The 14,101-nt window shown below is 34.5% G+C and overlaps 1 protein-coding gene across 1 annotated transcript; it reads left to right on the plus strand.

Annotated features, from left to right (window-relative positions):
* Window positions 1-652: 652 nt before the first annotated feature.
* LOC143581539 (putative calcium-transporting ATPase 11, plasma membrane-type) lies at window positions 653-13,412 on the plus strand. The gene is made up of 7 exons (XM_077064305.1): window positions 653-958; window positions 5,156-5,210; window positions 6,605-8,520; window positions 9,448-9,603; window positions 9,693-9,864; window positions 10,575-10,873; window positions 12,999-13,412. The coding sequence occupies exons 1-7, from the start codon at window positions 782-784 to the stop codon at window positions 13,290-13,292; spliced, it is 3,069 nt and encodes a 1,022-aa protein (XP_076920420.1). The 5' UTR covers window positions 653-781; the 3' UTR covers window positions 13,293-13,412.
* Window positions 13,413-14,101: the final 689 nt, after the last annotated feature.

Consider the following 14,101-nt stretch of genomic DNA (forward strand, 5'->3'; position numbering starts at 1 on the left):
CCCAAACCGCCACTAAACCACCCAATGTTCGCAAAATATATAAAGGTCACATGACTAATTAGGAACGTTCTTACCTTAAAGTCACGTCCACCAGTCAGTTCGAAATTTGAAACTACTAAGTGGTTACGATTATTACGGATATGTATATTATTATTATTCCGATCCAATTACTGCGTGAATCTAGAAATTGAAGCGAAGTGAATTGAAAGTGAAATAAGAGGTGATGATGTTGATAAACAGAATACAAAATCACTTCCAAAAAATGCGATTTTAAAAATGAGATCTAAATTTGCTTTGTACAGATCATCATTTTTGGCTAATAAGATTTTGGAATCGAGAAGAAAGGCAGAAGACGATGATGAAATAGATTGTATTGGTCGTATAGTGGCGGTTTAGAGTGGTTTATTGATGGTTTAGTGGAGTGGTGGTTTTGCGTAGAGAGAGAGGAAGAAAAGAGTGTTTTAAATTATTTATTACTCATCGTTTTATTTGTCATGTTATCAAAAACTAACGACATTAGACACCGTTAAAAAAGAAAACTCATTGCAGAGAAATAGTTTAAATTTTACAGTGTAAATACATTTTGAAGTTGGATCTAAAAATATCAATCAAATATTTGACTAATTTATTTCATACATTTTTTTTCTTGTAATTAAATACATGGGCCCCCTGTCCTACTAATGCTTAAATCCTCCACTTGTTTCTTCTCCATCCATCCACTCGCATAAACTCCGATTCCTTTCTCCAATCCTAGTCAACTCTCAGCCGGCAGTCACCAGCAATGGTGGAACGCTATCTATCGGAGGAGTTTCATGTTCCGCACAAGCATCCGTCGGAGGACGCCCTCCGCAACTGGCGGAAAGCCGTCACGCTCGTCAAAAACCACCGGCGAAGGTTCCGGCATGTAGCTGACCTCAAACGGAGATCTCTTCATAATGACAGATTGTGTGAAATCAAGGTTCAGTTTCTCTTCATAATGATTTACCTTCCGATGCACACTGCTGATGCTTTCAGATCTGTGATTTGATTAGTTAGTTTCTGTGTGTGTGGAAAATAAGTAATTAGTAAAGTTTATCGGTTTCATCGGTGAATGCTACTGTCAACTGGTCCTACACTCCTACTACCGATTAACGATTAATTAACGACGTTAACTTTACTGATTTCTGGTTGAAAACTGACAAGGCCTTTTTGTTGATTTTCCATTATTTATATTATTATTATTATTAGGAAAATCCCCAAAATGTCTGTTACCAATAACCTTGGCTCCTCTTTTAAACTTCAACTTCTTTAGACTCACTTATTTTAAACCAGTAGTTACTTGTCTCGTGTGGTTTATACCGTCGGCCTTACTTATGACCGTCAGAAGATTGTATATAATGTAGGCCTCACAAATACACCGTCGGATCTTAACTTAATAATTTCTTTTGTAAAATACTTTATTTTTTTAAATCATTTCCTAAATTTTTGCAAGGCCGGCGGTATATACCGTCTTCCAACGGTATAATATGTAAGGTCGACCGTATATATAAGAGTCCGACGATATGTATGACACATGTTTAAAATAAGTGAGACTGGCAAGTTTAGGAGATGATCCGACAGTATTAGTCATGAACAATTAGGGAATTTATGATGGTTATGGACAAAACCTTAATCATCTTATTTAAAATGGACATTTTAGAAAATTTCCGTCACTATTATTATAGGGAACATTATTTTGTTTGACAATAGATGGTAATCTGGTATAGAGCATATATGAATGAAATTTAGATCATTATTGCTCTTTATTATACTCCAATTTTTCATTGACAATGGACATTTTGAGATTAATTTATGTTTATGTAGACATTATTGAGGAAACACAATAATTCAACATATTCTAACGAGTACTAATATAAAAAAGACACCTAGCTTTTAGGGCCCATTGTACTCCGTTAATTTCTTTTTAGTCTATTTTACGTCGCTTTATCGATCAAATTATTTTTAGGTTAGATGACTAGATCATTGAATTTTACTGGTTTCTTATTATATATTCTTTCGGAAACCACTTGTTTAGATAAGTTGTGATTTATTTGATTCCGTTGGTTAGCAATGTGTTAACAAAGTGTGATGAAATTTTTTAATTACGGTTTCATAAGTTACTAAAAAAACAATTTTTTACTCTTACTTGTTTGTTAGTTGATCTTAATCTAGCTCACCTTTTACACATTTTTTTATATTTGTTTTAAATCACTTAATCAATAATTAGACTAATCTTTTTGTCTTAAAAATGTTATCTAGGCTTGCTATTTACATTTGTTTTTGTGTTAACTTTAGAAAAAGTATTTAAAAGACTATATGTAGACTAAATAATAATTAATGAAAGACAAAAACCATAAAGCCAAATAAGAAAACGTCTTACAAAAATTTATATAAAAGTATCATATATATTATAAACGATTTTTAAAATACAACGCAAATTGGAAAGTCAACTAACAAAGTAAATAAAAGACTAAAACGACTTTATAATTTTTTAAACGTTTTATTATAAGGAAAAAAAAAACTTAGTTGAAAAATTAAGAAAAGACCAAACAGTTGTGAACATACAAAAAAGTATTAAATAATTTTTTAATTGACTGATAAACTTGAAAAACAAAAAGGTAATCAAAGAAAGAAGGTGGGGAGATATTTAAAGCGAATGCGCGTTGAAGGAGCGTTAGCTCTTTATCGTCGTACAGTTACATGTATTTTTCGTCAGTTGCAAAAGGAACCAAATAAATAAAGCTTTTGAAATAAGGTGCAAGCTCACTTTATGTATTATAACTTTGGTGGATTATAACTTTGTTTCACAAAGTATTCTAGGATAAAGGTTCCCTTTTTTGATATTTTAAAAGAAAAAAAATTGATTGATAATAATAAAGTGTATAGTGAATTTACTTTATTTTACAGTCATTTTTTTAATGATTTTATGTTATAGCTAGATTTAAAGAGCAGATTTTGTATGGCCGCCTCAAGTAGAGTTGTAAAAAAAAACCGTTCTAAAACCGGTTATCCGGGTTCATATCTAAAACCAGTTTAAGCCAAACCGGTTCTAAAACCGAACCGCCTGTTCCTATACTTGTTAGCTCATTTCACAATCAAACCTGGTTTTACTTAACCAAATTGCCTCAAACCGGTTTTAAACCGCTTAAAGCCTGTTTTAAACCAAACCGAACTGGTTTGGGTAAAAACGGTTTTGACTATGCAAAACTCAAACCTGTTCGGCTTGACTAAAAAGCCGGTTTTATACACCTCTAGCCTCAAGAATGGGGCCATCGTTGAGAGGCCCAAATAATACAAAAGGTTATATATATTTTACTTTTTTTATTAACTTAAATATTTTAGGGTCAATTTGTTCACTCGATCTAGACCCTTGATTTTTCTAGGATTATTGGGAATCATGTATATTAGGCTATGTGTAGTTGAGTGGCTACAAAATGAGGCGTTTTGTGATATATGACGCCCAGTTAGTAAATTGTAGGTTTTTGTTTTGGAAAATTGGATTTTAATAATCCCAACTTAATGCATTTAGCCGATAATAATCCCAATTTGATAATAGATGTCACTGGTCCCAACTTTCACCCTATTTGTTTTCATTGGATCACCGTTAAAAAAAACTTAACGGGGTTAAGTTTTTTCGATTCAAATTGATATTTTATGGCTTTTGACCGGAATGAGGATACGAGTCGATTAATGTAAAACTTACCTCCAAACGGTGGTCCAAACGACTAAAAGATGCTTCAATTCCGGTGTTTAAACTTTTAATTAACAAAAATCAAGCTGTTTGAAGCACCATTTCAAGTTAAGTTTTACATCAATCGATTCACATTCTCATTCCGATCAAAAGCCCTAAAAAATCAATATGAAATTTGGAAAAAACTTAACGTCGTTAAGTTTTTTTTAACTTTAGCGGAGGTTCAATGAAAACAAATAGTGTGAAAGTTGGGACCAGTGACAGCTATTTTTAAAGTTGGGATTATTATCGGCCAACTGCATTAAGTTGGGATTATTACAATCCAATTTTCCTTTTGTTTTATAAGTGCAATGGTGTTCTAGCCTCATATACATATACATATATATATATATATATATATATATATATATATATATATATATATATATATATATATATATCACACACACTATGCTCTCTTTAACTGAATAATATCTCGCTGTCAACTTTGCTCATTGTCGTGCTTATCATGGAATCCATAGAAAAAAAGAAAATTTCAATGTCTTAATATCGTTTTTTTTGGACTTGTTCAAATTATAATTAGAGATCTAGTCAATTTTGGGTACATTTTTTAATATTCTTTTCTTTGTATTTTGTGTGACGGTATAGGGTTTCTTTATTTGTATTTAATGAAAAAACGAATCTTTACCGTTAAAGTCAAATGGTTGGTATTATTATATTCGCAGCCAACTTTTATAAATATAATATTACCGGCATGGTTAATTGCAAGTTGGGTGGGGAACCACCAGCATCTGGACCCATATGTGGGGCAAAAGCTAGTTTTTTTCCCCTTCAAAATTTAAAAAAGATTTTACCCTTTCTTTCTATAGATAGAACTTGGAAGAACTGATCCATCATATATTCATATGTATTGAATTTTCATATTGTCACATGATGACATCAACAACCATCCCAAATGGTCCATTAATTTTTAATGAGTTATATGTACTTGTGTATATGAGAAGTTTCCTAACATTTTTAATGAGTTATATGTACTTGTGTATATGAGAAGTTTCCTATATGTACTTGTAATTTTTAATTTTTAACTATTTGTTGATTTAGTTACATTAAATGCAGTAAGTGAGTTGGAAAAGTAAGTGGACAGGGGTGCATAAAAACTTTAATATTTTGAAATTTGTTTTAATTGTATTTTGTTTTATTTTATGTTCCAAAAATGGTTATAAAATACCCTTAATAGTTGTTAAGTGATTTTAATAGCGATAGTGCAGATAGTTAGGTGACCTGCTTGTTGGATAAAATAATTTAAGTTTTTTATTTTTATTTAAATAAAAAAACGAATCTTTACAGTTAATAGTCATTTCACTCTAGTTAACTTTTAAGTTTTTGCTAATCCTAACTTGCAAATTAGTATGTTCTCTCATTTCTTTCATGTCTCACCTTTGTCAGGATAGTCTTCGGGTTACCTTCCTGGCTATGAGAGCAGCATTGCGGTTTATTGATGGTATGCTACGTTGCAACACCTGCATTTTTTATGACTCAATACAGATTTTTTACTGCAGAGATTGATCCAAATTTTTCAAAACATTGAACACGTGCACATGATACCCAACTTGCGTAATATCAGACATAAGTTATTTATTTACGTAAATCACAATTACTCTTAAAACATGGTAGTTTAAGTCTCTATATTTTGTAACCACTGCCACAACCGGCATTTCTCAAATGTTATGAGTAACAACTAATTAGCTAATGCTAATTGAGTATATATGATAACATACATGAGTGATCATGGTAACATTAATTCACAACTCACCCTGGCATACCATACACTGATCAAATGGGATTATCCTTACCGTTGATCCAGGGCTAAATCACACGATATAATCAAATTTCATGACACCACATAAAATTCATGCATGTATGTTCCTACTCATGGGTCACGTATACTCATCTTCACCCATAGGATTCTCGATTTCTTGCGTTCTTCCCCTTGTTGACTTTCTGAAGTCAATATTTCCACACCTATTATACAAGTCTTAAGCATATCAACAACTCATATCACCTCCAGTTGATCATTTCAACTAATTCCTACCATAATCAAATTATAAGACATCTATAATGGCTGATGGGGCTCATATTAATACCTTAACACCTACATTCCGCTTTAAGTCCTTTATCCCAAATCTTGACCTATGGTCGCTGTGCATGTGTTTACTTCAACTTAAGATACATCCTACAACTTGCCAAACTCTATTAGTTACATAAGTTAACATCTACTAAATTTAATACTCACCAAGATTTGCCCATTATCTTTAGTTTACAACATGTCACTAGATTACCCAAAAATCCAAACATTCATACATAGCATGTACATCATTAATGGAGTTTCGAGAATTTTAACCAATTTACTCATTCACAAAAGTTACTCAAAGCCCATATAAACTAAAATTTCCATAATTTAACCATATGTCCATATTATTTTAGGAACTTTTAAGTAGCTCATAAACTTGAGTTTTAGCTCAAAGAAATGCTTACCATTGCTACATTCTCATTTAAGTTTACCTTAGAGTAAGGATAATTTTCTTCTAGCACCCTTAAACAACCCAATTACACTAGTAAGCAACATAACTCAACTCTAATAATAAACTGATCTTTGTTATTTTGAGTCTAAAATACTTTCATATGATACACCCAAATGCCGGATATTGCATTCGTATATACATATGTAAAGCTGTATAAGTTAGAAGGCAAGCTCACTTGTTGTATAACATTAGGACTCCCATTAGGATGCTTTCTTTCATGCAAATTTAAAGTCATTAACTTATTGAAGATATCATGTTTCTTGAATTATACACTACTGTATATGATCTTAATACCTGAAAACTGCATTCACAGCTGGTCATGCTGCAAACCATCATCCAGAAGAAGCAAAAGCTTCCGACTTCCACAATGATCCAGACAAACTTGCATCCATGGTTCAAAACTACCGTGTGAAAACCTTAAGATCCCTTGGTGGAGTCAAAGGAGTTGCAGAAGCAGTACAAGTCAACATAGATGAAGGAGTCAAGTCAACAGAGTTGACCAGTAGACAGGAAACTTATGGTGCCAACAAATACACTGAAAAACCCTCTAAAAGCTTCTTCATGTTTGTATGGGAAGCTCTTCATGATCTAACCCTAATCATCCTTATGGTTTGTGGTGCCGTATCAATCGGTGTTGGCCTCGCAACCGAAGGCTTTCCGGATGGATTATATGATGGGTTAGGAATATTATTAAGTATTTTATTAGTGGTTACAGTTACTGCTGTGAGTGACTACAGACAATCTTTACAGTTTAAAGAGTTAGACAAAGAGAAGAAAAAGATTTTGTCTCAAGTAACGCGTGATGGGTGTCGAAAAAAGGTTTCAATTTATGACTTGGTTGTTGGAGATATTGTTCATTTATCCATTGGTGATCAAGTTCCTGCTGATGGTATATTCATATCCGGTTACAGTTTGTTAATCGATGAATCGAGTTTAACTGGTGAAAGTGAAGCTGTGCATATAGACGAGAAAAAACCGTTTATTCTCGGTGGGACCAAAGTGCAAGACGGCTCGGCTAAAATGCTCGTTGCAGCGGTTGGTATGCGAACCGAATGGGGAAAGTTAATGGAAACATTAAGTGACGACAGTGAAAATGAGACCCCATTGCAAGTGAAGTTAAACGGTGTGGCTACGATTATTGGTAAGATCGGGCTAGTGTTTGCAGTGTTGACTTTTCTCGTGTTGATTGTGAGGTTTCTTGTGGACAAAGCGATGCGAAATGATTTTTCGAGCTGGACTATGAGTGATGCGTTGAGTATTCTTGACTATTTTGCGACTGCGGTTACAATTATTGTTGTTGCAGTACCAGAAGGATTACCGTTAGCTGTCACGTTAAGTCTTGCATTTGCAATGAAGAAATTGATGGATGATAAAGCACTCGTGAGACATTTATCCGCTTGTGAAACGATGGGTTCATCTACTTGCATATGCACGGATAAAACCGGGACTTTAACAACCAATCATATGGTGGTTGAAAAATTATGGGTATCTGGTCAAACACAAGTTGTTAAAGAACGTTTACCGTTACATGAAAACGTGTCAACCGTTCTTTTACAGTGTATATTTGAATGTACAGTGTCTGAAGTGGTCAAAGGTGCAAATGGTCAAACATCCATTTTGGGCACTCCAACTGAATCAGCAATATTGGAATTTGGTTTGCTTTTAGGTGGTGATTTTGGTACCGTTCGTAGTGAGATTACACTACTAAAAATGGAGCCGTTTAATTCTAAGAAAAAGAATATGTCAGTTATTACCCGTTTACCTAACGGGCAAATACGTGCATTTTGCAAAGGTGCATCAGAAATAGTATTGCAAATGTGTGACAAGATTATAGATGAGAGTTTAGAACCGGTTGAAATGACTGATGAGAAAGCAAAGGCCGTTACAAAAGTGATTAACGAGTTTGCGGATCAGGCTTTAAGAACTCTTTGTTTGGCTTATGTTGATGTGGACGGTGAGTTTGATATGCAAAAAGGCATTCCTGCCTTTGGGTATACTTTGATTGCCGTTGTGGGTATTAAGGATCCGCTTAGACCAGGGGTAAACGAGGCGGTTAAGACGTGTTTGGATGCTGGTATTACTGTGCGTATGGTCACGGGTGATAATATAAATACGGCTAGAGCCATTGCGAAAGAATGTGGTATACTTACTCATGGTGTTGCTATTGAAGGACCTGAATTTAGAAATAAAACTGATGAAGAAAAGAAAAGACTTGCACCATTGATTCAGGTACAACACATTATTATATAACAAAAACAATTAGAAGTATTTATGAAGGAAACTAGATTATAGAGGTAGCAATTTTGACACATTTACAGAATGGGTCAATTCGGCCTGTGTTTTATCTCTAACCGGTTTAAAATATTTAAATTGGGTTGAATGGGCTAAAAGGCCCAAGGCTATTTGAAAGCATACAACCTCCTAAATCGTTAAAATTTTGGTAGTTATATTAACCAATGTTGTTTTTCTGTTATAACCGACACATTAAATTTTCCAAGAATGACAACTAAGTGCTAGCGACCCAATCGACCTGTTTGCACCTGTGCTAGAAAGTAACCCGTTTTCAACTTGGATCCATTTTGATAAAGAACAAAGAAGTTAGTGGGCCTAACTGACCCATTTGCACCAGTACTAGAAAGTAACCTGTTTTCAGCCTGAATCCATTTTGACAAGAAAAAAGGCTGAGTGGGTCTGACCGACCCATATGCACCTGTTCTAGAAGTTAAACCCGCTTTCCACCTGAATCCATTTTAACAAAAGGAGTTAGTGGATCAGCCCGGCCCGTTTGAACTGTACTAGAAAGTAACATGTTTTCAACTTGAATCCATTTTGACAAAATAGGTCAGTTGTCATACCGACTCGTTTGCACCCGTACTAAAAAGTAGCCCATTTTTAACCTGAATCAATTTTGACAAAAAGGGGTTAGTGGGCCAGACCGACACATTTACACCAGTACTAGAAAGTAACCTGTTTTCAGCCTGAATCCATTTGAACAAAAAAATTTCCACGGGTCAGCCCGACCCGTCTGCGTTCATACTATAAAGTAACCTATTTTCACCCCAAATCCAATTTGACAAACAACAGGTTAACGGGTCAGCCCAACCGAGTCATCTAACTGCCTGTACTGAACTTTTACATGCTTTTCCACATGTACAGGTCATGGCCAGATCATCACCAACAGATAAGTTGGAGTTGGTCAAGGACTTGAGGGCTTTATCCGAGGTAGTTGCAGTCACCGGTGATGGGACAAACGATGCACCCGCGTTGCACGAATCAGATATTGGATTCGCAATGGGGATAGCAGGAACAGAGGTTTGTAACTTGGCATCTCTTATTTTCTGTTTCAAATAATTCAGATATTAAATTCTGAATCTGGTACGCCATGTGTCATGCATCCATAGGTTGCTAAAGAACAAGCTGATGTCATTGTTATGGATGATGATTTTGCAACAATTGTTAAAGTAGCCAAATGGGGACGTGCAGTTTACATAAACATTCAAAAGTTTGTGCAGTTTCAGTTAACAGTTAATATAGTTGCTTTGATGATAAACTTTGTTTCTGCATGCATCACAGGTGCGTTTTTCTTTATCTGCATGAAACCAAAAAACCGATCTGTTATCAGGAAAGCCGAAATAACCGAACCCAAACAAAAACCGACACTTTGGTTTTTATATTTTGGTAATAACTGAATTTCGGTTCGGTTTCGGTTTTGCATGTAAATATGACAGGAAAAAACCGAACCGGACCAAATTTGTGGATTTTCATTATTTATTTTAAATGTAAGTAATTTAAAAGAATTTAACAGATAGTGTAACCTATACTTTAGCCCAAATGTATGATAATCAATTAATTATTAATTAACAAAAGATTTAAAACTAAATTCATTATTGTTTGTAAAAACTGAATTTCGTTTCGCATTTGCTTGTGAGTAAAACAGAAAAACCGAACCAAATTTACAGAATTTCATTTTTCTTTTAAATGTTGGTTAATTAATTAAAAGAATGAAATAAATAGCATAACCTAAATTAATTATAAAATGATTTAGGCCCAAGTTCATCATTGCGGGCCGATATTCTTTTTGCCCTAAAATTTCATGCCCAAATGGTAAAGCCGAAAAAAACCAACTGAATGATTTTCAAAAACTCGTAAACGAACTTTTGGTTTTTGGTTTGGTTTCCTACTCAAACCGATTCATGCACACCCTAATGTATGGGCTAGATAAATGATCAACAAATCGTGTGGTGTTAGGTTGACCCGAAACACTTTTGTCTGTTGTTTTTCAGGGTCTGCTCCCCTAACTGCTGTGCAATTGCTATGGGTGAACCTGATCATGGACACTTTGGGTGCATTAGCACTGGCTACTGAACCGCCAAATGACGGGCTAATGAAGAGACAGCCGGTTTTGCGAACCGAAAGTTTCATCACAAAGACTATGTGGAGGAATATTATTGGTCAAAGTGTTTACCAGATGGCTATTCTATTTGTGTTGAATTTTGCTGGAAAGCCCATTCTGAATTTGCATGGAGATAATGCAACTGCTATTCTCAATACTTTCATATTCAACACCTTTGTTTTCTGTCAGGTATAGTTTTATAATTTAAAAAATCTAGAAACTGTTTTGAGTTAGCATATTTTACCCTTTGGATTAAAAGGGTTGTGTTTAGTTTGACCCGTCTAATTAAAATGGTTGACTGACCGCCCTTTTGACTCAATTATCTTAATGGGTTAAACAGGTCGGGTGTGTCTTTGACACAGATAAATATAAGGGTCTTGTTCGGGTTTAATAGTTCAGCCCGTGAGCCCGACACAGTTGACACCCTAAAAAGCAGCTTATATGGATGAAAGTTGTCCAAAATGTTCTTTTAATTCATAAACGTTTTAAATAATTTTTCGTTCAGAAAGTATTTTTAAGTGTTTATAACTGAAAACCAATAAAGTTACAGATCAAAATAGTTGATACATGATATGAAGTATATTCAAATTAGGGGTGGCAACCTTGACCCAAACCATTCCAAATGGGTCAATTTGGGATGTTTTAAAATTCAAATGGGTTGATTTGGGTCATAGGTTTTAATTAAATGGGTCAAAATGGGTTACGTGAAATTCCACATTCTTATTTTTGGGTCAAAATGGGTTGACAAATTTAACTACATGGGTCGATGTGGGTTAGTGTCTTAAGGAAAAGTGACATGTTTGGGTTGAAACGGGTTTTAGATTGGAACGATATCGGTTTAGGTTTCAGCTCGGATCAGCTGTCGTGCCGACACGAGTTTTAGCATTGGACAGGTTGGGTTTCGGTTTCTTTTGAGTTTTCGCACTAGACTGGTCGATTAAGGTTTTTGATTCGTTTTCGTCGACATTTCGGTTAATTTGTCGGGTTTTTTTTTTTTTTTGAAGAACGAGGATAACGGCGAAAATATTTTAGTTTTTTTACTTTTTTCGTTATTCGTTTATATTTTGAATTATGATTTTTTATTTCTTTTTTTTGAATTTTTTTGAGGGATTTTGATCTTAATAGAAACCATCAAAAAATATTCAAAAAAAATATAAAAAAAATCATAACTCAAAAAATAAAACAAAAACAAAAAATATAAAAAAAGTAAAACGTTTCGTCCGTTGTCCTCGTTCAAAAAAAATCGACAAATTAACCGAAACTGAAAAGTCGACAACAACGAAACAAAAACATGCTGAAACAAGCTGTTAAGTGATGAAATGAACTGAAAAATCACTAAAGCAAGCTGTTAAGTGCTGAAACAAACTGAAAAATCGTTTAAACGAGCTATTAGATGCTAAAACGAACTGAAAAATCACTAAAGCAAGCTGTTAAGTGCTGAAACGAACTGAAAAATCGCTTAAACAAGCTATTAGATGCTAAAACGAACTGAAAAATCACTAAAGCAAGCTGTTAAGTGCTGAAACGAACTGAAAAATCGCTTAAACGAGCTATTAGATGCTAAAACGAACTGAAAAATCGCTTAAACGAGCTGTTACCTGCTGAAACGAACTGAAAAATCGCTTAAACAAGCTGTTACACGATGAAACGAATTGAAAAATCGTTTAAACGAGCTGTTACGCGATGAAACGAACTGAAATCAATTAAACGAGCTGTTACGCGATGAAACGAACTGAAAAATCAATTAAACGAGCTGTTACGCGATGAAACGAACTGAAAAATCAATTAAACGAGCTGTTACGCGCTGAAACGAACTGAAAAATCGCTTAAACGAGCTGTTACGCGATGAAACGAAATGAAAAATTGCTTAAACGAGCTGTTACCTGCTGAAACGAACTGAAAAATCACTTAAACGAGCTGTTACGCGCTGAAACAAAATGAAAAATCGCTTAAACGAGCTGTTACGCGCTGAAACGAAATGAAAAATCGCTTAAACGAGCTGTTACGTGCTGAAATGAAATGAAAAATTACTTAAACGAGTTTTGACCCAAACCCGTTTTGACCTGTTCTAACCCGAACCTGTTGACCCTAACCCGTTCCGACCCGAACCAAAACAACCATTTTTTAAGTGACCCGTTTCGACCCTAACCCGTTCTGACCCATGACCCGTTTCGACCCAACCCAACCCATCTGCCACCTCTAATTCAAATGCATAAAGACCTCATAAATTGCTCTATTAAATTATACTTGTAACAATAAGATGATATAAAAAAAAATTTAATAAAAATTATTTTTCGGCACATTTTTTTTGTAGGTATTTAACGAAGTAAACAGCCGAGATATCAACGAGATAAACATTTTTCGTGGAATGTTGAGCAGTTGGGTCTTCATCGGTGTGATGTTCTCGACTGTTGTTTTCCAAATCATCATCGTTGAGTTTCTTGGTACTTTTGCAAGCACTGTGCCCCTAGGTTGGGACCTGTGGTTGCTCAGCATTGCAATAGGTTTTGTGAGCATGCCCATTGCAGTTGTTTTGAAGTGCATTCCTGTTGATAAGCATCATGATGGTTATGAGAGACTCTCTGGTGGTCCAGAAGAAAATGTTTGATGAAATGTGAAAGAGAACACAACCTTGCTTCGATTTGTCATGCCATGAAAATGTAACTTCTGAATCATTGTCTGTGTAGGTTTTTTCTTTTAAAACGGTAACTCATACACTCTCTAACTCTACTCCTACAACTTGTAGGCGTCATTATCATGTAATATGGTCCAATAGTTGGACCATCTATTTAGGCCGCCCGTGGTGGGCTACAAATTTGGGCGAAAATGGACGAAATTGGACGAGAACACCGCCCCCGAGGGCGACAAATGGGGCGAAATTGGGTTGGGCGAGATGTTTTTTTCGTCGGCTTGTTTGTGAGAAATATTATTATTATATTATTATGAGTGCGTGATATATATATATATATATGATTAGATTCATTTCAAAAATATTATTAGAGCGAGAAGTGCGAGAAATAAATCCAACCAATCACATATTTTCTATTTCTTTATCCTTTATTTATTACAAGGGTATTAGTAAAAGAAAGATTTATATATTTTTGGTAAGAACAATTAAATGGAGAAAGTTATAGATTCATTTTTTTATATATAAATTATCACCTTTTTTAAATTATGTTTCAAAATTTGATATATAGCTACGTACAACCAAATTCTAACAAACCTCTTTTATGAATCATCCATTTAAACACTTTTACCCTCATAAATTGTTGGGCATAGAATAGGGACTCTCATAAATTTTTTACGTTTCAAATTTTTGGCCTTACACTTTTACCCTTTTTATTATAAATGAGGAGGTCAAAATGTACGGAAATTTACAAAAGTGCCATTTTCTATTTTCCACCGTTGATTACTCTA

This window comes from Bidens hawaiensis, unplaced genomic scaffold (genome assembly GCF_021521415.1).
Source record: "Bidens hawaiensis isolate Kalapana, Puna unplaced genomic scaffold, B.hawaiensis_p1.1 tig00031096_1, whole genome shotgun sequence".
Classification (NCBI taxonomy): domain Eukaryota; kingdom Viridiplantae; phylum Streptophyta; class Magnoliopsida; order Asterales; family Asteraceae; genus Bidens; species Bidens hawaiensis.

Coding starts and splice junctions, on each gene's coding strand:
- LOC143581539 (XM_077064305.1), top strand. CDS start 782: ATGGTGGAACGCTATCTATCGGAGGAGTTTCATGTTCCGCACAAGCAT. Junction 9,604..9,692: donor TGGGGATAGCAGGAACAGAG/GTTTGTAACTTG, acceptor ATGCATCCATAG/GTTGCTAAAGAACAAGCTGA. Junction 9,865..10,574: donor TGTTTCTGCATGCATCACAG/GTGCGTTTTTCT, acceptor GTTGTTTTTCAG/GGTCTGCTCCCCTAACTGCT.